This window comes from Eubalaena glacialis, chromosome 15 (assembly GCF_028564815.1).
Source record: "Eubalaena glacialis isolate mEubGla1 chromosome 15, mEubGla1.1.hap2.+ XY, whole genome shotgun sequence".
NCBI classification, from domain to species: Eukaryota; Metazoa; Chordata; class Mammalia; order Artiodactyla; family Balaenidae; genus Eubalaena; species Eubalaena glacialis.
The window spans coordinates 16,547,285-16,572,727 of NC_083730.1; the positions used below are offsets into that span (position 1 = coordinate 16,547,285).

At 38.2% G+C, this 25,443-nt stretch overlaps 1 protein-coding gene across 2 annotated transcripts in view; it reads left to right on the forward strand.

Annotated features, from left to right (window-relative positions):
• The first annotated feature begins 564 nt into the window (after window positions 1-564).
• The window catches only part of LMAN1 (lectin, mannose binding 1), a 29,159-nt gene continuing 4,280 nt past the window's right edge, over window positions 565-25,443 (forward strand). The window contains exons 1-11 of one of the 2 annotated variants that reach the window (XM_061169847.1): window positions 565-816; window positions 4,059-4,213; window positions 4,297-4,404; window positions 5,186-5,247; window positions 6,220-6,319; window positions 12,030-12,153; window positions 13,741-13,799; window positions 14,212-14,344; window positions 15,784-15,977; window positions 16,106-16,176; window positions 24,369-24,522. In XM_061169847.1, coding sequence (XP_061025830.1) covers window positions 579-816; window positions 4,059-4,213; window positions 4,297-4,404; window positions 5,186-5,247; window positions 6,220-6,319; window positions 12,030-12,153; window positions 13,741-13,799; window positions 14,212-14,344; window positions 15,784-15,977; window positions 16,106-16,176; window positions 24,369-24,522 — 1,398 coding nt within the window. In that variant the 5' untranslated portion in view covers window positions 565-578. The remainder of the gene's footprint in view (window positions 817-4,058; window positions 4,214-4,296; window positions 4,405-5,185; window positions 5,248-6,219; window positions 6,320-12,029; window positions 12,154-13,740; window positions 13,800-14,211; window positions 14,345-15,783; window positions 15,978-16,105; window positions 16,177-24,368; window positions 24,523-25,443) is intronic. The other variant, XM_061169848.1, reaches the window with a different exon arrangement.

The following is a 25,443-nucleotide window of genomic DNA, read 5'->3' on the forward strand; positions in this document are numbered from 1 at the left end:
GCCCCTAGGTTCTTCAGAACCTTTTTTTTTTTTTTAGATTCCATATATGTGTGTTAGCATATGGTATTTGTTTTTCTCTTTCTGACTTACCTTGCTCTGTATGACAGTCTCTAGGTCCATCCACCTCACTACAAATAACTCAATTTCGTTTCTTTCTATGGCTGAATAATAGTCCATTGTATATATGTGCCACATCTTCTTTATCCATTCATCTGTCCATGGACACTTAGGCTGCTTCCATGTCAGGGCTCGAGAATTCTAAAGTATGTTAAGAGGCAGGAGGAAGCTCCTCGCCTCCGGATCTGCTCCTCCAACACTCCACATCAGGTGGGAAAGGTATGTTGCAGTCCCTTTCCCGCCCTGGGAGAGGATAGGAGGAGCAGGCGGACCTTGCCGCCCCAGGCCCCGCCCACAGATGCTCTGGGTCCAGCAGCCTCCTGGACAACGGAGGCTGGGGGCGGGGCTCACCCTTGCCCTCGGGGTCCCCCGGGCTCCGCCAATCATGGAGCGCCCTGTTGGCCGGCTGCAGCGCCCGCCCCCTCCTCCTTCCGCCGGCCTCCCGTTTCCCAGAATCCAAGATGGCGGGATCCAGGCAAAGGGGTCCCCGGGCCGGAGCTCGGCCGCTGTTCTGCGCTTTGCTGCTGTCGCTCTGTCGTTTCGTCGGGGGCGACGGCGTGGGAGGCCACCCGGCAGCTGACGGCGCCACGGGCACCCCAGGCGCGCAGCCACATCGGCGTTTCGAGTACAAATACAGCTTCAAGGGACCGCACCTGGTGCAGAGCGACGGGACCGTGCCCTTCTGGGCCCACGCGGGGAGTAAGCCAGGGCAGAGGTCGGGGGGCCCGGGTCCCCTCCCCGCCTTGAGCCTCCTCCTCTTCACCTTCTCCCCGCTGCACCCCTTATGCGCGGTGGAGGGGACCTTTCTCAGCAACCTCGCCTGCACGTCGGCTCTGGTCCGCAAGGTTCCCTCCGCCAGCCCCCCAGTCTTTCCCACATTCTCTCCACACGACCTTCCTCCTCCCTTCTTTGATGTCGTCTGTTCTTTCCGTTTGGGCTAGAGGTTTTTCGTTAGTTCCCGCACTTCCAAGTACTTACTTGAGCTCGCTTCTAGGCATCACGTCTCACCCCAACGCCACGTCTCCTCCGAACCTGAGACCTGGTCTGGCAGCCCTCCACCTTCTTTCCCGCTCCCCCTCGGCCCTCCCCTGCTTTTTCTCCTCCGGTGTTAGCAGTGGGTAATGCTCCAGTTTGTACCCGATGCCCCCTGACGGCTTCAGAGGTGGCATGTGTTGGCTTTAGAATAATCTTTAAGTCTTTATGTCAGAGGACATTCTTCTCACCCTCTTGGAACTGTACGTTAAGTTTGCCTTTCTCAGTGACTTGGTGTGGTCTTTGATCTTTTCTCTTGTATTAACACAGTAGGTAATTTAATAGTCACACTCGTTGCTTTATTTAGTAGAAGAAGGGATGGGGGTTATTGATTGAGAACTTGAGGCTAAGAATAGCATTATATATACAGCTGTTTTGTTTTTAGTTTTTTTGCGGGGGGGGAATTGAAATAACCTGTGCTCCATGTTTTATTGATTTTGTGTGTTTGGCACTGTTAAGCACTGTTAGTGGGTAAGAGAGCCTTGCTAGGTATTTACGTATGTGAAAGGAAACATATCTGTACTTTAGTGCTGATGTGTCACCTCTGACTAAGGAATGAGCCGTAGCACTTGGCATGCTGTAAACTCTGTTCAGTGACCATCAGATGCAACCTTTGAAACAAGTGGCAAATGCCTTTATCTGGGGTAAGAAGCACTGGCAGTTTGAATTCCATCTTGATGTGTTACTAAGCAATCATTTATGTAAGGTTTGTGTACATCGTTTTAGATTGTCGAGTGCTTGAAACAGAATGTTCCAGTTCTAGAAAGTAGTTGCTGAATAGGAAGCACACTTTTAGGAAGTGCTATTTCACTGAAATTAATGTATAATTAAAAGGCATAAATTTCAATTTGACTTAATGACCAAGTCATTAAATATTTGAAGTAGAGTGCATTTTGTTACTCAGCGGACATTTATTATATGCCCACTCATCAAGGGTATGTAGCTGGGCAACTGTTATCAAGGTAGCATTGTTTTAATACACAAAGACGATGCAGGTGTACCAAACACAGGTTTGGGGGATTTTTGTTTCTTTTCTTGGAATGACGATGAATTTTTCAGTAGTGGTGGTAAATGTGTTGACATTTTTTCGCTTCTGCATTTCTCCATTGCCGGCTTGCTCTTCTTTTTCTCACGCTCACAACGCATACATCAGCCAATTAGGAATGTTAATCAACTACTTAAATTAGTCATGTTGACTTTCTTTTCAGAACCTATAACCAACTAAGCTTTTCTGCTGCAGAAATGTCAGATAATGTACCTGGGTGAATGAAAGTTGTATGGCTAGATTGAATTTGAAATAAAGAGATTAGAATTTTAGCTAGTGACTTTTCTGTCTGTTGACTCTGGGAATCACTGCTTATGGGTATCCCTTGCTTTCATTATCACTGTAATTTTTACAGTCTCACAGCTTTCTTAACTCCACTGATCATTTTTTCCCCTTTCATTTTGCCCTGAGATCCATTGTTTAAAACAATTTTTTAAATAGAGAAATTTTTAAGATTTAGTTTAAACGTGTCCGCTTACATCATCCCCAAATTAAGACCAAATCTGTGGTGTTTCTTTTTCTTAACTCTCATGTTCTTTTGTACTGTCAGTACACATCCTTGGGTCCATAAGGGCAAAACTGATAACAGCAATTTGTAAGCCTTTATAGCTCTCAGAGCTCTTTCACCTTCTTCATGCTCTGATTAGATCCTTGGTAGGCAAGGCAGGTGTTATCTGTTTTATAGGTGAAAAAAACTGATGTTCAGAAAGGTTAAGGTTCTTGGAAAAGGTTACATAGGTAGTGTCAGTAGAATAGTACTCAAATCCAGGTCTTCTGATTTCTATATCCAGTGCTTTTTCTGTGATGACTGCCCCAAACCTTTAAGTGTTTGAAAGTGATGGTGACAAATAGCGGCTGAACTTACTAAAATATCTCAACTTGTCTTTTAGTCAATTTTTCCTACCTGTAAAGAGACAATACAGTTATGTCCCAGCGTGGACGTCAGAATGTCAGAACTGGTTAGTATCTGAAAAGGTGTGCCAGAATTGTTCAAATTTAGACCTCATAGGTGCTTTAATAATTATCTAGTCCAATAATAGGAACAGCTAACATTTATTGAAATATTTATATGCACTTATATAAGCACTTATATGCCTATGAGGTTGTTAGAGAAATGGAGTAACTTGCCTACGATCAAACAGCTAGTAAGTGAATGGAGATGCAGACCATCGTTTTGGGGATCACTGTTCTCTCTGAGAATCTCCTGATGCTGAAGAACTGATTATTGACTTGAAATTCAGTTGATTGACCCTCTCCCTAGAAGAATGTATATATGCTTAAAATTTTGCATATAACTTTTAGGGTGTATATAAGTGATTGAGCCCAGCCCCTTCATTTTACAGGTGAACATATGGTGAGCCCGAGAGAGTAAGAGAATTATTTGCTCAAAGTCACACAGCTGAACTGAGACTAGGAATAAGTCTCTTGATTCCTAGTGGTATGTTCTTTTCACACTGTTTGAGCTTTCTAACATTCGTAAACTGGTAAAAAAAAATCGCAGTTTTAAAAAAGAAAATATGCAAATTTTTCAGGTATTTGAAAAAGAATATCATGAGAATTAAATAGTTGATTTGCCTTTCAAGCTGTAATTTCCTCCCTGCTGCCCCTTGAATTTTTAGTGTTTGGTTGCAGCTTTAATTTTTTTTGCAGAGATACTGCACTCTTCAAAAGATAGGAGGGGGTATCAAAACCCGCTAAAATTTAAAAGCTGAAACTGTCAACATGAAATTTTTTCCTAACAAAATTACTGTACAGGTAACTGAGGTAAATTTAGGTCTCAGTAGGTATATGTAACAGTTTGGTGGTGATTCATTGAGTTTTATCTAATTATAACAAAACTTTTTTTCCCTGATTTCTATTCTAGATGCTATTCCAAGTTCAGATCAAATTCGAATAGCACCATCTTTAAAAAGCCAAAGAGGATCGGTGTGGACAAAGACAAAAGCAGCCTTTGAGAACTGGGAAGTTGAGGTGACATTTCGAGTGACTGGAAGAGGTCGAATCGGAGCTGATGGCCTGGTATGGTAATTTCTTTAACTTGGAAAATTTGTATAAATGCATATACCACTAGTCTCTAAATGTCCCATGTTATGTATTTACAGGCAATTTGGTATACAGAAAATCAAGGCTTGGAGGGTCCTGTGTTTGGATCAGCTGATATGTGGAATGGTGTTGGAATATTTTTTGATTCTTTTGACAATGATGGAAAGGTATATTTGTTTTCAGGACTGTTACCCATTTTAATATATTTGCTAACAAAGTTAGGCTGTGAACAATATAGCTTATTTAACACTTTTGTCAGTTTAATAGTAGAGGACTCCCCAAACTGTATTTTAAGTGTGATGATTAGTCTTTATATAGCTGGGAATTTATAAATTTAAAGCTAAGAGTTCATGATTTGTCATCTACCAACTTGAGGTAACAGTGGAACCTCAGGTCTGAGAACTTTTCAGTACCCACCTCCCCATCACCCTGTTTATGCTTAATAATTTTGATGGATCAACATGAGTCATTTAGATGTAGGTGGTGAGACCAGTAGTGTTTAGAAGATTATTACTGTTTGTTTTCATGAAAATATGTGCATAACTACTACTAGCTCACATGCTGATATGTTTTCATATATGTTAATCACACTTTTTGATGAGCCGATTTCTCTAAAACAGTTAAGAGCAAAATGTGCTTATGAATTGGAAACATTAACTTGTGCTTTAGCAGCCCTAAGACTGATGATCATTGTTTCAGTCAGTAGTTTGTCCGCTGATTATCCGAGGTCATGATTAGCAATTTAAAGGAGAGCTTTAACATTGAGCTCCTTGAATGCTGAGGCCAAGTTAGTCCTCCTGTTACAGAGCTCCCGTAAGTCCCACACCAGTCCCATGCTCACAGTGTCCTAGGATTTTAACGGTGTAAGAGAACTTACAGCACACCCAGAATGATCTATACTTCTTTGATCTAAGGACTTTAAAACAAATACATTCTCTTTATTTATAGAAAAATAATCCTGCAATAGTGATTATAGGCAACAATGGACAAATCCAATATGACCATCAAAAGTAAGTGTATATTTTTTACATTATTCCTGATTTCAGCTTCTTTTTAGAAACCTTATAAAATATATTGTTTCAAATCTGAACATTTTCCAGATGAAGTAAGATTATTCCTTGAGATGTTTTTTGTAACTTAGTGGAAAGGTCTTATCTTAATTTGGTTTTGCTTTAAAGTTCTTTCTACGGACCACCTAAATTTCAAACATAAAAATGTGTTGTAGTTAACCTGAAATTAAATAGTACCTTTAAAGGTTGATAAAACATTCCTGGCTCTCAGTGATAATAATAGTCATGTTTTTTCATCTTTATTAAGAGGGATCTTTAAAAAATAAAGTTCAGAGCCTTAACCAACCTAATGAATAAGCAATGTGTGCCATGTCATTCAACCTTTGTATTGCTGTATTGAAAAGATTCTCAGTGGGCTACAAAACTTTCGAGTGTTTAGTATATTTATAATGTGTATGAATCAGGTATGTACATTTTTAATTTTCACATGTTTGTTGGGGGGGATTACCTTTTAGCCAGTCAGTGAACTGTAAGAAAAATTACTTTCCTACCTTAGTGATTTGTAACTCTGGTAGTTCATCATGATCACCCATTGAGCTATTTAAACAAGAGGTCCAGGCCTCCCCCTTGTGATTCTGCTTCAGCTGATTGAGGGTGGGATCTAGGAATCTGCGTTTTTGAAAGCACCGTATGTGACTCTGACCCTGCCCTAGTCTTGTGGAGAGGAAGAGTATGCCTTCCCCTTGCCGGCAGGCAGCCGTGGTAACGTTGGCTCCTTTTGTTATCCAGAGTCCTGAAAAACTCATGTGTCAACTTGGTGTTTTCTGCATAAATAACTTCAAATATCCCAAGCTTTGTCATAACTTGATTTTGTTTTGACCTTTCTGGGCATTAATCATTTTAAATAGTGACTTTTTAACATATCGAGAAGCTTTAAGTTTCTTGTTTGTCTTCCTTTCCCTCACACTATAGTGATGGTGCTAATCAAGCTTTAGCAAGTTGCCAAAGGGACTTTCGTAATAAACCCTATCCTGTCCGGGCAAAGATTACGTATTACCAGAAAACATTGACAGTAAGTAACATGCATTTAGAGATAATCAAATGAACAGTATTCTAGATGACTTCTCATTCTGAATCTTTGATAGAAATTCAATGCATTTTAAATTTGGATATTGTTCGCGTACTCATCAGAGTTACTCTGAGAGAGCAGAAGTGGCTTCAGAGCTCGGTGTAAGTGGTCATGTGTTGTCAAATTTGCCAGTAGGTTTGTGTTTAGTCGGTGAATGTTTAGGCATTCTACTGTGTGCCACACAAATATGACTAAGACAAAGGTCATTTTCTCCAAAGAGCTTGTCTGATGGAGGTGACGTTATGTAACATTATGCTTATGTAACTTTAGTATGCTATGTGATAAATTTAAGGGATAAGGAGGTTAGAATCCTGTAACTCTGCCAGGCTGGAGAGGTGAAAGTCAGGAACAGTTTCTCAGAGTTGAGCTGCACCTTGAAGGAGAAGTAGAAGTTTCCTAGATGGGGTGCATATTCCAGGCAGAGAAAACAGGCATCGGGACTGTTGAAAGATTTGGGAAAGGCAAATAGTTGGTATGGCTGGAGGATAGAGGAGATTTGGAGAGTGAGGTTGAAAGGTTGGCAGTAACAAGTCTCACAGGCCTCTGTGTAGTTTATCCTGTAAGGAACAGTTTACAGAGTTTTAAGCAGGAATGTGAAATGATCAGGTTTACAATTGAGGAAGATAACTTAGGCAGCAGTGTTTTTATAATGGTATTTGTGAAAGGAGCGAAAAATAGGATGATTTTAGCCTCCTTGCTGTAAATGAGCCACGACCTGTACTTGGTACTTTACATGCAGTTTCTCACTTTTTCTTTTTTCTTCCAGTTTTATTGAGATATAATTGACATACAGCACTGTAGAAGTTTAAGGTGTACAGCATCATGATTTGACTTACGTACATCATGAAATGAGGACCACAATAAGTTTAGTGAACATCCATCATCTCATATAGAGAATTAAAGAAATAGAAAAAAATTTTATATTAGATTAGAATTTTTATATTAGATTAGAATTTTTTATTAGATCATATTTCGTGCATGATTTCCAAACTGAAATAAAACTGCACATGTAAAATAAAATTTAAAAAATAAAATAGTAATGTCAAACTTTTTTTTTCCTTCTGATAAGAACTCTTAGGATTTACTCTTTTAACCATTTTCATATGTAAGATACGGCAGTGTTGATTATACTTACCATGTTGTACATTACATCCCTAGTACTTATTTATCTTATAACTGGAAGTCTATCCCTTTTGACTATCTTCATCCAATTCCCCCACCCCCATCCCCTACTGCTGGTATCCACAAATCTAGTGCTATAAGTTTATTTGTTTGTTTTTCAAGTAAAATTGACCTATAACACTATGTTAGTTCCTGATATACAATGTAGTGATTCAGTATTTCTGTACATTTCAAAATGACCACCGTGATAAGTCTAGTTATCTATCACCATACGAAGATATTTCATAATTATTGACTGATTTCCCTACACTGTACATTTCATACCTGTGACTCATTTATTTTGCAGCTGGAAGGTTGTACCTCTTACTCTCTCTCACCTATTTCTCTCCTCCCCCCCAATTCCCTCCCCTCTGGCAACCACCTGTTTGTTCTCTGTGTCTGTGACTCTGTTTTGTTCTGTTTGTTCATTTGTTTTTTAGATTCCACATATAAGTGAAATCATACGGTACTTGTCTTTCTCTGTCTGACTCACTTCACTTAGCATAATACCCTCTAGGTCCATCCATGTTGTTGCAAATGGCAAGATTTCAATCTTTTTATGGCTGAGGAATATTCTGTTGTATATATGTACTACATCTTTATCCATTCATCTATTGGTGGGCACTTAGGTTGCTTCCATATGTTGGCTATTGTAAATAATGCTGCAGTGAACGTAGGGGTGCCTATATTTTTTCTCATTAGTGTTTTCATTTTCTTTGGATAAATACCCTGGAGTGGAGTTGCTAGATCCTATGGTAGTTCTGTTTTTAATTTTTTGAGAAATAATCTCCATGCTGCTTTCCATAGTGGTTGTACCAGTTTACATTTCTGCCAGCAGTGCACAAGGGTTCCCTTTTCTCCACACCCTCACCAGCAGCTGTTATTTGTTGTCTTTTAGATAATAGCCATTCTGAACAGATGTGAGGTGATGTCTCATTGTGGTTTTGATCTGCATTTCCCTGATGATTAGTGATGTGGAGCATCTTTTCATGAACCTGTTGACTGTCTGTATGTCTTTGGACAAATGTCTATTCAGATCCTCTGCCCATTTTTTAATCTGGTTGTTTGCTTTTCTGATGTTGACTTGTATGAGTTCTTTGTATATTTTGGATATTAACCCCTTATCAGATATATCATTTGCAAATGTTTCTCATTTATTCCAACAGCCCTGTGGGGAAGGCATCCCCGTTTTATAAATGGGGAAATTGAATGTGGGAGAGTTTAAGTAACTTGGACAGTGTCTTACCACATAAGTAACAGAACTGTGATTTGAACCCAGCACTGTTTTAGCGGCAAGACTCCACTTGTGGTCTGAACGAGGGTAGAGGAAAGATAGAGAAGAGACGATTAAGAGGTGGAGACTACAGAACTTAGTACTAGTTGGCTCGGGGCTGGGAGAGTGAATATAGTTGTGGAGTCAAAGATAGTTCCTGAATTTCTGGCCAGTGTTCAACTAAATGGTACCATTAACTAGCCAAAAAGCAGCACGTTTCTTTGTGTTTGAGGGAGGAGTGGGAAGGCAGACAGTTGGTAAGGAGTTTAGTTGTAGACAGATTGAGTGTGGGTTAATATTTAGGTTAGGTGGATATACCCAGCAGGCAGTTATAATAACTAAGGTCACTAATACCATGTGAACATTGCATTTTTAACGATGCCATCAATACCTGGTTATATAATGCTTATAGGTAAAGAATATCTTATATACATTTTTCTTTTCCCTAAATCATGAGCTAACCTTGCACTCCTTTGTATAAACTCTGAAAAAGACAGTTATTTGGAAAACTTTGTGTTGGCTCAGTCTTAAATTCCAAACTAATTTAGAGACCTCAGAATAGAGGCACTGTCCAGTCTATTATGACTAACTTGGATTTGAGTTCTGCTGGAATTATTATACATCCTGTACAGTTTCATCAGGGGCATCTAGGTCACACTTACCTTCATGTGGCAGAACCCAGACACCAACCATGGCGAGTACAGACACACATCTGAGTACACAGATCACAGGGAGGCTGCCTACACGACCCCACGCAATGAGGCCGTCAGCCCTACCAGCAGTTTGCAAAACAGTAATCCTGCAGAACCCCAAAAAGAGTTCCATGGTCAGATGAGATTGGGAGGTCTGTGCATACAAGCACGTTAAAGACGCTGGGAAGTCCCGAAATAAAGAACCTTTATTAAACCCCTCATTCTTTAGGCTTACTGGGCCATGGAATTCTCTTTTCACTTCGTATCTGTGAATGTCTATAGAGCCAGTGTTCTGAAGAATACATTTTAGAGAGACTTGGCAGGACATCTGGTTGTGACTTAACGGTCCTAGCCTTTGTGTGCTTGCTCCGTCTGCTGTCCCTTCCTGTAATACGCTCCCCTTTCCTCTCTACCTGGCAGAGTCGTGCTCATTCTTGAACATACTAGTTCAGGGTCCCTTTCCATCAGATTTCCCAAACATCAGCTCGTAATGATCTGTCTCTCTTAAACTGTAAGTGTTTTTTTTCCTCTAGTGCTTATTTGCCCTTTAAAATATGTTTTCTTGACTTGCTAGTTAGTTATGGTTTGTATGTCTTTTCTCATCAGTATGATTGTACACATCTCAGGGCAGGCACTTTACCCTGCCCTCCTCATAGTCCCTAATATTGTGCCCGTGTTTAGTACTCAAGGAATGTTTGTTAAATGTACTTACATCTTTAGCTCCCAGTTGTTTGAGCTTTGGAGGGAAAAACAAAGTAAGGGGAAAAAGAAATGCTGTTAGTGGAGGAAATATGTCAAAACAAGGTATTATACACTTTTTTTTTTTTTTGGCCACGCCGTGTGGCATGCGGGATCGTAGTTCCCCCGACCAGGGATCAAACCCACGCCCTCAGCAGTGAAAGCGTGGAGTCCTGACCACTGGACTGCCAGGGAATTCCAAAACAAGATTTTAAATACTGCAAGCATGGTATTTAACAACGGGTCGAAACTGTAAGATGAATAAGGGATGTTATCAGTAATCTCAAAGAAGCGTTACTGGTATTAATCAGTGGACATATCGTACCTGTACAGTCACAGCCCTGAGGTTCCTCCAAACTCATCGTGCAGTGAATATATTGTACCTTTTTTTTGTTTGTTTAAAGAATTAGAACTGGATAGTAAATACTCCTGATGGATTTTCAATTTCTTAGGGCTCAAGGAAAAAATACTGAACAGTTGAAAGTTCTTAGTATTAATTTTAGAATATGATTAACTTAACACTTCTTTTTTTTATCTCTCAAAGGCAAATGTCTTACTGATTGGTGATTTGAAAGACTGTAGGAGAATCAGTTGTACATGCTGTAAACTCAGATAGGAACATTACTGAGCAGAGGAAACAGAAATATTAATATTAGTCAACTAAATGGCAGGTGATTTTTTAAAAATTGGTAGGAGTCCCCATGTTGCCATCCTACATTATATAGAGATTAAACCTTCATATTGCCCTGTCCCTTACTCTTTTGCTAAAAATTTGGATCAAGTACTGTCACATTTTACCTGTATGATTTTATCTTAACTGTCACTAACGAAACTTTTCATCTGGAGGTAATGCTAGAAGTGCCCTTACTCTGGTGCCATGTACCTACTCCCTTTGCTTCCACTGTATCTCAGTGGCTCTTCTTTAGGGTGGGCCTAGTGGTTGGGTTGCTAGAAGTGAAAGGTGTTGAAGAGGCCACACCACTGCTTGACTGGGCTCATGAGAAGAATATTCATGTGCCAGGTGGGTTCCTGTGCTTGTTAGACTTCCAAAGTTCGTTTAAGACATGTAGGGTCATTATTTCAAAAATACATTCTGCAACATAGAAGCTTATGTGTCTTTCTAGTTTTTTCATTTTCTGCCTTTTTTTTGTCTATATGACTTGTTACTTTTGCTGACTCTCTGCTAACTTAGTACGGTCCAGTTACCCCCCTAATTTAATGAAGAGGAGCTCACTACATGCTGAGGCAATCTGTTTAATTCTCAACTTGCTGTAGTAAAAATTGTCAATTTAACCTATTCGTTGTAGCTCTGTCACTGGAGTTTCAGACCAAGCCTGATCCCTCTTCTGTAGGAACCATTCAGAGAAAGTAATCATGGTTGGTTCCTTAAGTCTTCTCTAGAGAAGGTGAACCACATTCTATTTTAGAAAGATTTTCATGGAAAGTTATCCGATTTTTATTTTTAAGCCTTGACACACAATAGGGCAAAAACCATTTTCTGAAGTGAACTACCTCATTGTATAATGATACCAAATAGGTGAGTTTATTTAATGGACAAGGGATTACAGCTTTTTAATTTTTTTTGTTTTTCATTTTTTCTTCCAATTTTATTGAGATGTAATAGACATACAACACTGTAAGTTTAAGGTATACAGCATAATGATTTGAGGCTGATAGCTTTTTGGTGGTTATTAGACCAAATATAAAGATCAAATAGTCATAAACTGACTACTTGAGATTCATTTTACAAGATCTTTGTAAAAGCTATAGCTACAGTTTGTCTTTCTAGGTAATGATCAATAATGGCTTCACACCAGATAAAAATGATTATGAATTTTGCACCAAAGTGGAAAATATGATTATCCCTGCACAGGGGCATTTTGGAATATCTGCTGCAACTGGAGGTCTTGCAGGTAAAATCTTGGTATCTTTTAATATTGAAAGGTTGTGAATTGAATTTTATTGGGAATAATATATTTTGGAGATGGGTAGCGTTGTTTGCTTTTAACCTTTTAAGACTGGTTGTAACCTTCCATGATCTGCGGTGCCAGTCTTTTTGGTCTCTTGGGACTGCTGATTCTCTACTTACTTTCTGTAGGTTTACTGTTGTCTGGGGCTACGTGCAATTATGTAAATTAGACTGTCAGTTTGGGTGCGATATTTTATAGTGAAGGAGACATATTTAAAAGGTTAACTGCCAAGTGTTTTAGGATCCTGAGAGCTGTCACAGCACATTTAAATGAATTTGGTAGCCTGAGGAAATATTATTGGGGGCTAAACTTTAAAGAAGACGTACTTACCCTTTTTTTTCCATGAGTGGTGATAAATGAACTTATCATTGGATGTTAATACCATCTTGTGTTCATATTGTATAATATTTTTATTATTTTCAAATATGTGAATTTTTCCTTACAATAGAACAAGGAGGGAAGGAGAAAGGATAGATCATATTTACCCAATTTTTAGGTGACTTTGCCAAATCTTGGATTAAAGGGCTTTCTAAAGATCACATGGCCAATAAATCAGACCCAGGCAGGACTTGGTTTAGATTTCTGGCTTCTGGGTCCAGGGCTCTATTAACACTGCATGACTTCTCCTAATGTTACCTAACCTACACTATGGTATTACAATTTTCTCTTTAATCTGGCTACATATCTAGATCTCCGTAAAAGTAGCAGAAAGCAAAGAGATTGCTGCAGTGGACATTCATCTCTCTTGCTTTGTGGATGTGACACTAGCCAGGATGGGTATTGTAGTTCGATGTTATGAGGTTTGATCTGTTAGCTGGTTTTAGCTTAAACAGCTTGAAATTAATTTGATTTTTTAATACGATTTTAGGTGAAATAAAATCTGCTGTATGAGGGAAACAAATATAAATGATATATAGAAAAGTAATCATATTCTAATCGAGATGCTTTGGGAGTAACAGGAGATGCTATTAGTAATGCCAGGGCAACACAGATAAATCAGGACTGTCCCAGTAATCCAGGACAGAGCAGTGTCATGGTTAAAACAGGAAAGTAAGGCTGGGAGTGGTAAGCACTATAAGAAAGGTTCAGAGACAGATAGGAACAGGAAATACCTGAAGAACAGGATTTTGTCTCACTTGACTGGGACGCAGCTCATGAAGGAGATTTGTGGAAAAATAAAGGAGGATCTTGGTGCCAGAATTAGGAGTTGGGCTTGTTTTGACCCTTCATTTGTTTGTTCATTCCCTTATCAGACATTTATTAAACATCCATCATGTGTTAAACACAGCTAAATGTTCTGGTTTAGGATTTTAAAAAATGAATTCTAACCTAGTTCTAATATAAGTCAGATGAATTTTTGTCTCTAAGCTCACAGAGCACCGTTGCCTTTACCAAATTAGAGCAAATTTTTGTTATTTCCCTTATTGATTATTATTTTAAAGCAACAGATGTCTATAAAGTAAATTCACAACCATAAAAATAATCTATTACAGAACTTTTTCAGATTTTTTTTCTTTTTTTACTTTGTAGATGATCATGATGTCCTTTCTTTTCTGACTTTCCAATTGACTGAGCCTGGGAAAGAGCCAGTAAGTATACTCATTTTTTTCCAGAAGTTTATTTGTAGTTCAGTGGTACTGCCTCGTAGCTGAAAACTTGAGAAGACTGACTTAGGTTTGGATCTTGTTTCTGCCAGTTATTGCCATTATGACCTGGTACAAGTTACTTAACCTCTGTAACGCTCCATGTCTTCACTGGTAAAACTGAGATGTTTGTACTGGCCACCTTAACGTTGTAAACATTAAAGACAGTGCCCTCTGGCAAGCAGTCAATAAGTGGTAGTGGCTATTTTTATTTTTTGTTGTAATATTAGTAGTAAGAGTAAATTAACCTTTCAACTAGTGGTAGAGTAGTTAAAATGAGAAAAAGAACATATATTGAGGTTTATTATTTTCTTACTTTTTAATTTTTTTAATGATCTATTCTTAAACTCCAAAAAAGCCTACACCAGATAAAGAAATTTCTGAAAAAGAAAAAGAAAAGTACCAGGAGGAATTTGAGCACTTTCAACAGGAGTTGGATAAAAAAAAGGAGGAATTCCAGAAGGAGCACCCTGACCTTCAAGGGCAGCCTGGTGAGTTGGAGCAGAGCTGTCCTCCGCTGCAGCAATAGTTGTGGCACTTATGTGTCACCCGGCACTTCATCCATTTTATCTTTGCTCTCTGATCTGGCACGTTCCAAGTAATTTCGGGAAATAATTTTTAAACAAATCTTCAGTCTTTAAAGGGCTCAGAGATTGATGTTTTTACCGGGAAGAGTATCGCTTAGTGAAGTGTGCAGTCAGGAGTATCTGGGTGATGTGAACAGTGAACCGTTGGAGTGTAAGCTCTGTGAGTGCAGCGGTCTTTGTTTGCTGTGTTTACTTCTGTGTCCCCTAAGCCTAAAAAAACAACAGCGGTGCTGACGTAGTAGTTGAGACTCAGTAAATATTTGTTGAATGAAATCGTCCAAGGTTTATTTCTTTCCTTTTAGTGACACACAATTACCTTAGAGCTAATTAGAGCTCATACTTGAAAACTATCAAGACTTGCAAGAGTAACGTGAAGTAATTATCTACTCCTCTTACTACTCAACAGAATTCTGGACATTAAAGGTTGAAAAATTTTAAATATTAGTCTAAGCTAATGTAATTAAGAACTTACATGGGCTACATGTCAAAAACAAAACAAGATAAGGCCAAATAGAGGGACTGTATATAATCTGCTAACTTTTATGATCTCGGTTCCCTATCAGCACAAGTGATGAAGGCTATATTTAATAAAGCCTGGGGCTAGCTTTTGAACTAAGTAGTGTGTTAGTATAAATGATTAACAGTGTGATTCAGATTTAATGAAGATAAAAATGAAAGGTAAGTTTTATTTTTTCCTTGGATTTGTTTTAAACATCACATATGATTTGTGAATATATCCTGAAGCTTATTGTAGTAAGTGTTTGAATGAAACGATCTGATTTCAGCATGGTCAGGAATAAAAGGAAAATCAGCTGTTCTCAACTCCATTTCTTAATCTTTTATGGAAGTAAAATGCATAAATTTTAAGAGAATAGTTTGATGAATTTTGACAAATGTGTATACCCCTTTAACCATCACTCAGATCAGTGTATAGAATATTTTTATCACCCCAGAAAGTTCCCTTATACCTCTTTCAAGTCAGCCCCCTTCCAGAGGCAACCACTATTCTGATTTCTATTAAGAAATTAGATTAGTTCTGCCTGCCCCTGTAAATAGAATCACACAGTCTATTTAAAAGAGAAAATAATTTTTAGGTGAAAAAATTCAGGCCTAATTTATAATAAGTATTCAACCACCAGAGATGGTGAAAACAGTAATGTAATCACGATTGAATTAATTACATGCATGTTTAACACATAACACTGTGTTGTGGGAAGATCATAACACTGTGTTGATGATGCTCTTATTCTAGTATATGTTAGTGCTTTGGTCACTTACAGTAGTTTGAAAACTGCCTGTGTGTAGGTGATTCTAATAATTTTGATTTGTAATTTCCATTTCAGCAGATGAATTATTTGAGAGTGTAGGAGACCGTGAGCTGAGACAAATCTTTGAAGGACAGAATCGTATTCATCTTGAAATCAAGCAGCTGAACCGACAGTTAGATATGATTCTTGATGAGCAGAGAAGGTATGTCTCTTCCTTGACGGAGGAGATCTCTAAAAGAGGAGCAGGAGTCCCAGGGCAGCATGGACAGGTGAGCTTTCAAAATATGCAGATATGCCTTAGTTAGCCTTTGATGGAGGAGAGATAGAAAAGAAAAGCTGTATGTTCTGTAGAATGGGGATTATTGAGCTGTATGGTCATCTTTTGTTTTTTCTCCAGACCACTCAACAAGAACTGGATACTGTTGTGAACACTCAGCATGAGATTCTGAGACAAGTAAATGAAATGAAGTAAGTATACAAAAGTAATGTCTGAGTATTGCGTGATACCTTTATCCTAAATTCATGACTTCTCTAGATATGCAAGCACATTATTGTTGTAAGACTGCAGCATGAGTAAGAATCATGTTCTAGATTATTTTGTAAATAGGGGAATGTAAAGTATACGGGGACTTTTGATATTTAGGAAACCTGTCTAAATTTTTTATTTGTTCCAAGCTAGAAAAGAAAAAAATGCTTTAGCGTCTTTAAAAAAAAAAATAGGTTTTGTCACAGTTGTTTGACAGCATTTGTGCATTTCTAAAATATAAAAAGAATATGGGTAATACATAACAATCCTAGGAAAAATAACTGGAGGAATAAGCATGCATAGTATTACAGATCTGCAGAACAAACATACCTGATGCCGAAACTTCTTTTTGATGGAATGAAACCATTTTGAAGGAAATATGCTATGTGTGACTACCTCTTTTTCATCCTGTGTTGTACCCTAAGAGAGCCTGGGCAAAGGGTTGCTGCAGAGAGGAGACACTGTGTCCTTGGAACATTGAATGATAGGTTTTTAAAAAGGATTCACTTATCAGATAATTAGCATTCAATGCCTGAAGCAGAGAAACAGCCGACATGTCACATGTCATAAGCTAATACGTTAGGGCACTGCCCCAGCCAGTACAGCCCTTGACAAACTAGAATGTTAAGGTGAGTTCTTTAGGACTGGAAAATTAAACCGAATGAGGTTAAACAGAAGGTGATAACATTTAACACCTAGAGATTAAAGGCAGCCTAACTTGTAACTGCAAATTGGTATTTCTTTCAGTTGTACTGTTTGGCATTTTTTAAAAAATCTTCAAGTTTTTTAAACTCATGATTAAAATATTTATGATGTTAAATGAATAGTTAAACTGTTTTAGAAACAGATCAGATCAATATAACATTAAAAAAAATTTTTGATCTAATTTTAGACTTTAGACATTGCAAAAAAAAATAAGGACATATCCCTCATATATCCCATGTATCCCTCACTTATCTTCCCCCCGATGTTAACATCTTACATAACCACAGTACAATTGTCAGAACGGAGAAATTAACATTGGTACAGTACTATTAACTAAACTAATGATCTTACTCAAATTTCACCAGTTTTCTACCAGTGCCTTTTTCATTCTAAGATCCTATCCAGGATTGCACATTGCATTTAGTTATTCCTCTTGACTTCTGCAGTCTGAAATAGTTCATCTTTCCTTGTCTTTCATGACCATGGCAGTTTTCAAGAGCATTGATTAATTCATTGGACCAATTTGGTTCCTCAGTTTGGGTTTGTCTGGTATTTACTCATGATTGGATGGAGGTTCTGCATTTTTGACAAGAATACAACAGTGCGTCATGTTCATGATGTTGGTATGTCTTATTACTGGTGATGTTGGCTGTGATCACTTGGATATTGTTGTTTCTTCCCGGTTTCTCTACTTTAAAGTTACTATTCTTCCCTTGGTGGTTAATAAATATTTGGGGAAAGATACTTTGAGTCTTTGTAAATATCCTGTTTCACTTTAACCTTTGGCTCACTAATTTTAGCATCCATTGATGTTTTATCTGAAACAAGAATGTGGTGTTTACCAAACGCTGGTTTTTCTATTTCCATCATTCCTTCTATATCTATTTACTGGCATTCTATAAGGACCAGCTACTCCTTCTCCCCCATTTATTTATTTAATCTATTTATATCAGTGTGGACTCATGGATTATTTATTCTGTGGGTTATAATCCTGTACTATCATTATTTATTTTGTTGTTCAAATTGTTCCAGCTCTGGTCGTTAGGAACTCCTTCAGGTTGGCTTCTGTGTTCTTTCAACAAACCGCCATCTTTTTTAAGTATTTCTTTACTTTCTGGTACTGTAATATGTTTCAAGCTCATCTTGTATTTTCTGTGCCCCAGCTCTAGAATCAACCACTTCTCAGTGAGCCCTGGTTCCTTTTATTGGAGAAAAGTATTTAGAAACCAAGATCTGGGCATTAGGTATGCTCATTACTACTGGGGTGCCATTGCTTCTAGGCCCGCTCAGTGGGCAGGTCTAGGGAATATGTGAATGTATACTAATCCACACATATTTTTGTATCCCTTACTCTACATTTGTATTAAAAAAAACCACGAGATTATACAGATACTTTGGATTTTGGTTGGACTGGACTGAACTGAAAACTCAAGGGCTGATTTTAGCCTTGCTCCTTTCCCTATTTGAAAATTCTTTCTCCAATAGGCAGAAACCTGGTTCTTATTTCTAATGTATTTACTTATTGGTATAGTTTTAGTGTGTGCATAAAGTATACATAAAGTGGTTTCAAATTATTAAGCCATATCCCTATGAGAAACACATATAGTGATGGATTTATGTAAAGCTCCTTTTGCCTCTAGCCTTACAGTATCTAGTCCAGACACTGTTTTCCAGGCAGTGAGTTTAGTTCTCTTCTTCCCCACTCTCTTCAGTATGATTATGATATTCATTTGTAATACAGTTGGGTTTTTTGTTAGTGTTTGCATTTCTCCTACATCCTGGTTGATTTTAATTGTTTATATTTTGGGTATACGAAGGGTATGTGAATGCTGTGGTTCTAGGAGCCAGAATATATTCATTGAGGTATCACTTCCTCTTCATCACTGCTGCCCCACTTCCATTCTCTCCTTCTTTCTAGCTCTTTCCCATCCACCCCCTGTTGGTAACTCATCCCATTAATTTCTGGTTTGTACTTCCTATATTTCTTCTTCACATATGTATTTTCTTAGATCTCCTTCTTTCTGATGTAAATGGTAGCATGCTTTAGATACTGTTTTGTGCTTGTTTTACTTAAGAGTAATACTAGAACATCTTAAGATTCAGTTAGTGGTTAGCAAAGCCTAGCCATCCAGTTGTATTATCCATGCAAACACTTACTTAGGGTAGTTAGCAATCCATGTAAATTCCCCCTTATTAATGAAGGACAAATATCATGCATGCAATAAGTTAATGTAAAAACTGAACTCAAATTTCTGAATTTGTCCTCTAAAGCTTTTTCTTCTGAATAAGCTTCAGAAAAAAATGCAAAGAGATAGGAAATATTTGCCTTTTATAGAAAGGGTGGTTTGTGTCTTCATGGATTTTCACGCTCTTAGGGGATCATAGAATTTTTTTTAGCAGAAGCATGTAGTTCAGTTGTCTCCAGTTTACAGAAAGAGGGGAGAAGGCTCTGAATGATAAAAGATCATGATATGAAAACAGTCAGAACTAGTTCTCGTTATCTCTGTACTCTCAGGTGCTATTTTTAGCATACCATAAGTCCTTGCCAATTTTTACTTAATTATAGAAAATTTTAAACATACAAAAAAGTTGAGGCTAATATAAGGGCCTTCTCTCACATCCCCATCACCCAGTCCAGCAGTTACTAATAACCAGATTTTGTCAGCCTGAGCCATTCATTATAAAGTGCCTCCATCAGCCTAAGTTTTAGCCAGTCATGGCCATAGCCTAAATCCATCATTTCATTAGAGGTTGAAGAAGGATGACACTCTTATTCTAAAATTCCCTCTCCATTTAAAAAGAATTTCTCTGATTACTTACTTGTTATCCTGAAATAGTTCAGGAAAGGCAGGATAAATACTTGATTCTTTTTTATCATTTTTTAGAATAACGAGTTGGTCCCCTGGCAGTGTCCAAGGTTAAATGATGAGATAGTGAGAGGTGATGTTTGTTTGATTGTTTTTCAACTCGTGGGGTTTAACATATTTTGCTGTTGTACATTAGTCTTTATAATTGATGTTCAGATTGTTTCGTCTTTGGGCACTAGCTGTCCCTACAGGTTAGCTTCTGCATCCTTTTGATGCAACCCCAGTAGTCTTTGGTAGCTTCCTTCCTTTCAGGTGTAAGACTTTCCAGGCTTCTCTTGTATATTTCTGTCCCACACGTGTCAAAGGCATTTTTCTTTGGAGCCCTGGTCTTTTAGTGAGAAATGGTCTTTAAAGACAGTGTCGTGCTTAATGCTACTGGATTGTCATTGCTTCTGGGCCTTTTCAGTGGACAGAGTTACTAATGTTCTTTGAACTTTGCTATTATTATGTGTTGGCTGTGTTGTTAATTGGCTGTAATTTTTTTAATAAGTTCTTTTTGGTGAGCAGGCAGCATTTAGCATTTCATGTTTACCTAAATTTTTGAGTACCTATTGCATTCTGGGTACTGTGCTAGGCATTTTTACATGAATATTTTCACATATTCTTCTGGGATCTTGCTCTTAATTTTCATCTTCTGTACCTTCAGCCTGTCCCTGTAATATAATATTTAAGCTATTTAGTGATCTTTATTCATTCTGTATCTTCACTACTCTCATTTAAGATCTTCACCACTCTCTCCAAGCCCCATAACTCAGCCTGCCATTGACATTCTTCCTGGGAGATGACATTGTCTCGTCCTTCGCCTCCTCTGTTGTGCTGCACCCTCCCTCCCCACACTTGTCTCCATCTGCACAGCTGTTGTCCAGGCCAGTCCTTAGCCCTGGATCCCATTCCTTCTACTTCTCTTCCCTTGCGCTTTAGTGATCCTTTCTCTGTCTTCTCCCTTTAACTTACACCTCATACAAAAGGGCTTGCTCTTCCATTATTGAAAACTAATCAAAACAAACCTTTAATTGACACTTTCTATTATTTTTACTATTGCTTCTCTTTTTCCTTCCTTTTTAGTGAGTTTCTAAAAAAGTAGACCAAACTGCCTGTCTTCGCTTCCAAACCACTGTAATTTGTCCTGAAAGCACCAAACTGTTCTTTCTGCAGTCAGTGGTGCCCTGTAATGAATACCTTTCCGTCCTCATCCTGCTGGACTTTCTGTAGAAATTGACACCTTTCCCACTCCCTCTATCTTGAGACATTTTTTTTTCCAAGGCTTCTAGCATACCACTCACTCTTGATGTTCTTGGCCTCTGCTTCTTCTCAGTTTTCTTCATTTGTTGGTCATCCTTCCATTATTCCTTAAAAGGTATTTTTTCTCTAGTGTTCTCTCCAACCCTCTTCACTTGACCTATTCCCTAAGCTACATATGCCCTCCTTCCATCACAATCCCATCCTCATAGAACCCTCCTTTATCCTTTAACACTCAGCTCTGGGTGCCCAGCTAAGTTAAATGCATCTTTCTTCATAGAACTCTAGATGTGCCTCTATCACATTGCTCTCCTGCTAGTCTATTAGTCTCAGCAGGGCAGGAATTATATTTTTCTTGCACAGTTTATATCCCTGAAAATTGCCTGGCTCGTAACATGTAGCAAATAAACGTTAGCAGAATCAACAGGCAAATGAATGAATGATGACTCAATCTTTGTGTATTAAAAAGACATTTATGTATCTGTAAGCAAGTTCATGCTCTGGGAAGCAATATTTTAAAATGCAGATATGTGAGAAGGTTGTATATTCTGGGATGCTTTATTCTTGGTAAGTATTTTAGAGATAGTAAAATATAATTCTTAATTTGGGTTTAAGTGGAAAAGCTTAGACTCACATGAATTTCCTTGAGCATGTATGCCATTCAAAGAAGTTTTAATCAAGACATGTCATTTATTCAGAAAGCACTTGAGATATTTTGTAGCAGGTTTTTAACTCTTCATTGCTCGTATAACTCAAGTAGAATTTTTGAAGATTTTTTATTATACTTAACATTCAGCCTGACCTACTCTGTTATTTCTAAGTAATTTTAATATTTGAGTTTCTTTTTTTTGTTGTTTTCTTCTAGCAAAGCTTTTATTGATAAATTTATTTATTTTTGACTGTGTTGGGTCTTCGTTGCTACACATGGGCTTTCTCTCGTTGCAGCGAGCGGGGGCTACTCTTTGTTGCGATGCGCGGGCTTCTCATTGCGGTGGCTTCTCTTGTTGCGGAGCACAGGCTGTAGGCGCGCAGGCTTCAGTAGTTGTGGCACGTGGGCTCAGTAGTTGTGGCTCGCAGGCTCTAGAGCACAGGCTCAGTAGTTGTGGCGCACGGGCTTAGTTACTCCCCAGCATGTGGGATCTTCTCAGACCAGGGCTTGAACCCATGTCCCCTGCATTGACAGGCGGATTCTTAACCACTGCGCCACCAGGGAAGTACAACTTTTACTGATACTTTTTAAACTAAATTTTACTTCAAGGAAATAAGTTAGATAACTTATTTATTCATTCATCCAAATTGCACTGTAACTGTTGAAGGCTGTCAGAAAATCAGAGACATTCCTGTTCTCGGATAGCTTATGCTCTATGAGGGAGAAAACCCATATACAGTATTCCCTCCATATCCATGGGATTGGTTCCAGGGCCCTGTGGATACCAAAATCCAGGGGTACTCAATTCCTTTATATAAAATGGTATAGTATTTGCTTATTACCTCCTGTATACTTTAAACCATCTCTTGATTGCCTGTAATACCTCATACAACGTATTGCTCTGTAAATAGCTGTAAGTACAATGTAAATAGTTGTCTGTGTGGCAAATTCAAGTTTTGCTTTTGAGAACTTTCTGGAATTTTTTTTTCTGAATATTTTTGATCTATGGTTGGTTGAATCCGTGGATGTGGAAACCACAGAAAAGGAGGGCTGACTGTATACAGATACAAAGGAGAAAAGTATGTGTGATGTTTAGGGAATGGTTGCATTTGACAAGGAAGCCTCAGGGAGAGGAAAGTATAGGGGAAAGGCAGTCGTTTGAACTGGCCCTTCCGTTTTAGACCCTCCCTCTTGGAGGGAAGGGTCAGGACTAGAAGAAGCATCCCAGACACAGAGGCTTTATGTGAAGGATATTCTCAGGGAACATCAGGAGCCAAGACAGGTGAAAGGGAGCAGTAATATTTTCAGGTAAATTGAAATTCAGATATGTTCCTTTCTTTCTTAATAAATAGCCCTGTTACGTTTCTGCCATTATTTAAAAAAAAAAAATTGTAGTCTCTTACACTATCATGCTTACAGACTCATATCCAAATGGCATACTCAGTGGTAGAGCTCTTTCTCTTACATCTGAATAGTGGAATCACATCTTACATGGGGATTATATTCTGAAGTCAGAGTGTAAGGTAAAACGTATAAAGTCAGAATTACCCTTCAAAAAAGATACCGTGGTGGAGACTACCACACCATTGCTCAGTATGCCAAACAACCAGTTTTTCCTTCATATCTGAAACAGATAGATGTTCTTTAGTTGGTGTCTGGTTGAAGCACTAGGTTTGTATACGGGGGACATCTGATAGAACTGTAAAGAGAAATTGAATTATTGATACATTTGTCTTATGAGTCCCTGAGACCACCTCTAGATTCTGTGGTCTTCTAGAAGTGCTTACCGAACTCAGAAAAGCTGCTGTACTCACAGTCATGGTTTATTGCAATGAAAGGATATATAATAAAATCAGCAAAGAAAGAAGGTGCATACAGTGGAGTTAAGGAGAAACCAGGCACAAACTTTCAGTTGTCCCCTCCCAGTGGAGTCACACAGACAGTGTTTATTCCTCTCAGCAGTGATGCGTGACAACATGTGAAGAGTGTCGCCAACCAAGGAAATTCACCCAAGCCTTGGTGTCGGGGTTTTTTATTAGGGGTCAGTCACATAGGCATGGAGCACCCACATGACTGACCTTAACTACTCAATCTTCAGTCCCCCTAGAGGTCAGACTGGTACTGCAGCCTAAGGCCCCAGGCAAACAAACATAAATCATATTGTTGGCCTGGCCCAAGGCCCCAGGTAGACAAAGACACTCTTAACAGGCAGGATATTCCAGGGGCATAGAGATTATCTCCCAGGGGCTAGTCATGGGCCAGGTCTGAAAACCTTTGGAATGTGCGGGGTTTGGGCAGCCCAGGCCTGATGGGTTAATCCTTTACTGCACAGCATTAAACACTTAGAAAGATTTAAGCTCATTAAGAGTATCATCCATTATGTTATTCAGTAGCCATTTATAATATTGGTTTTAACACAAATTATTTAGTAGTATTCTCTGTGGTTAGACAACCTTTAGTAAAAGATAAAGGCATAATATTCTAGTTTTTATAAATTATTTTCTGATCTTGAAGACAGTTTTTTAAAATACTTATTTTGTTTCTGGGGTTTTTTTCTTTGTTTTTTTAAATGATCTGATGCATTGGGCTTAGAAATATATCTAACCATTTGAAATCTCTGACTGTAAAAATCATCTTTCTAGTGATTCCATTGTAAAAGGATTTTCTATTTCAGGAATTCCGTGAGTGAAACTGTCAGACTGGTCAGTGGCATACAGCATCCTGGGTCTGCAGGGGGCGTTTATGAGACAAGCCAGCACTTCAGCGACATCAAAGAGCACCTCCACATAGTGAAGCGGGACATAGATAACTTAGTGCAGCGAAATTTGGTGAGCTCTCTTTTCTTCTGCTTTATGATTATCACAGTCTTCTTTTGGAAAGGAAAACCACATATTCTACTGAAAACGTGTTAACTTTTAAATGAATGCCATTGCTCCTTCTTAATATTGAAGGTAGAATTACTCCATATGATTCAAATGTCTACATGTTCCACATCATGCTTCCGTAGCCTATTGAATAGAATTTTTTAAAAAATAAATTGCTATTCCAGTTAGTGGAATCATCACAATCTCAGACTTTTTTTTGTTCTAGGTTCTTTTCTATAAGTTCTCTTTTAAAAACATGTCTCTTGTTATCAGTAATGATACCTTTAAACGGCTCTGAACAAGGTAAATGTCTCGACACACCCATTTGTGAGACAGACGGGCACTGGATGATTCATATTTCTCTGTCTAGGCTGTTCAGGAAGCACAGATCTAAAACTGGCTGACTGATAGCAGCTTTCTTTAGGCAAGATTTTTCTTTTTTTCCAGCTACTTTCCTGTCTTACTTGGTTCATTTTTTTAAGTTTTGTTTTATTTTGTTTTATTTACTTTATTAGGTCTTTTTTTTAGTGTAAGTCCCATCTACATTTTTGGAGATAGGCAATAAGTATTAAAAATAGGTAGCATATTTTTGAAGTTTAATATGCATAAGAGATATTATTTAGAAGACAAATCCCTGGAACTTTTAAGTTTTTAAGCTTTTCCCTAACTTATTTACTGGCTTTGAAAACCCTTATAAAATTCACAAATGTTTGTAGCATTTGCCTCTTCCCTTCCAGTTTTTCAAATATAGCTTAATAGTTTTCTTATTGACCATTTTACCTCCCATCCAAAGCATTGTCATCTATTCCCTTAGTTCTGTTTGAGTTTATTTCCCCCCCAACTTTTGCCTTTGTTGCAACGGCCAAGTTGATGCTGTGGGTACTA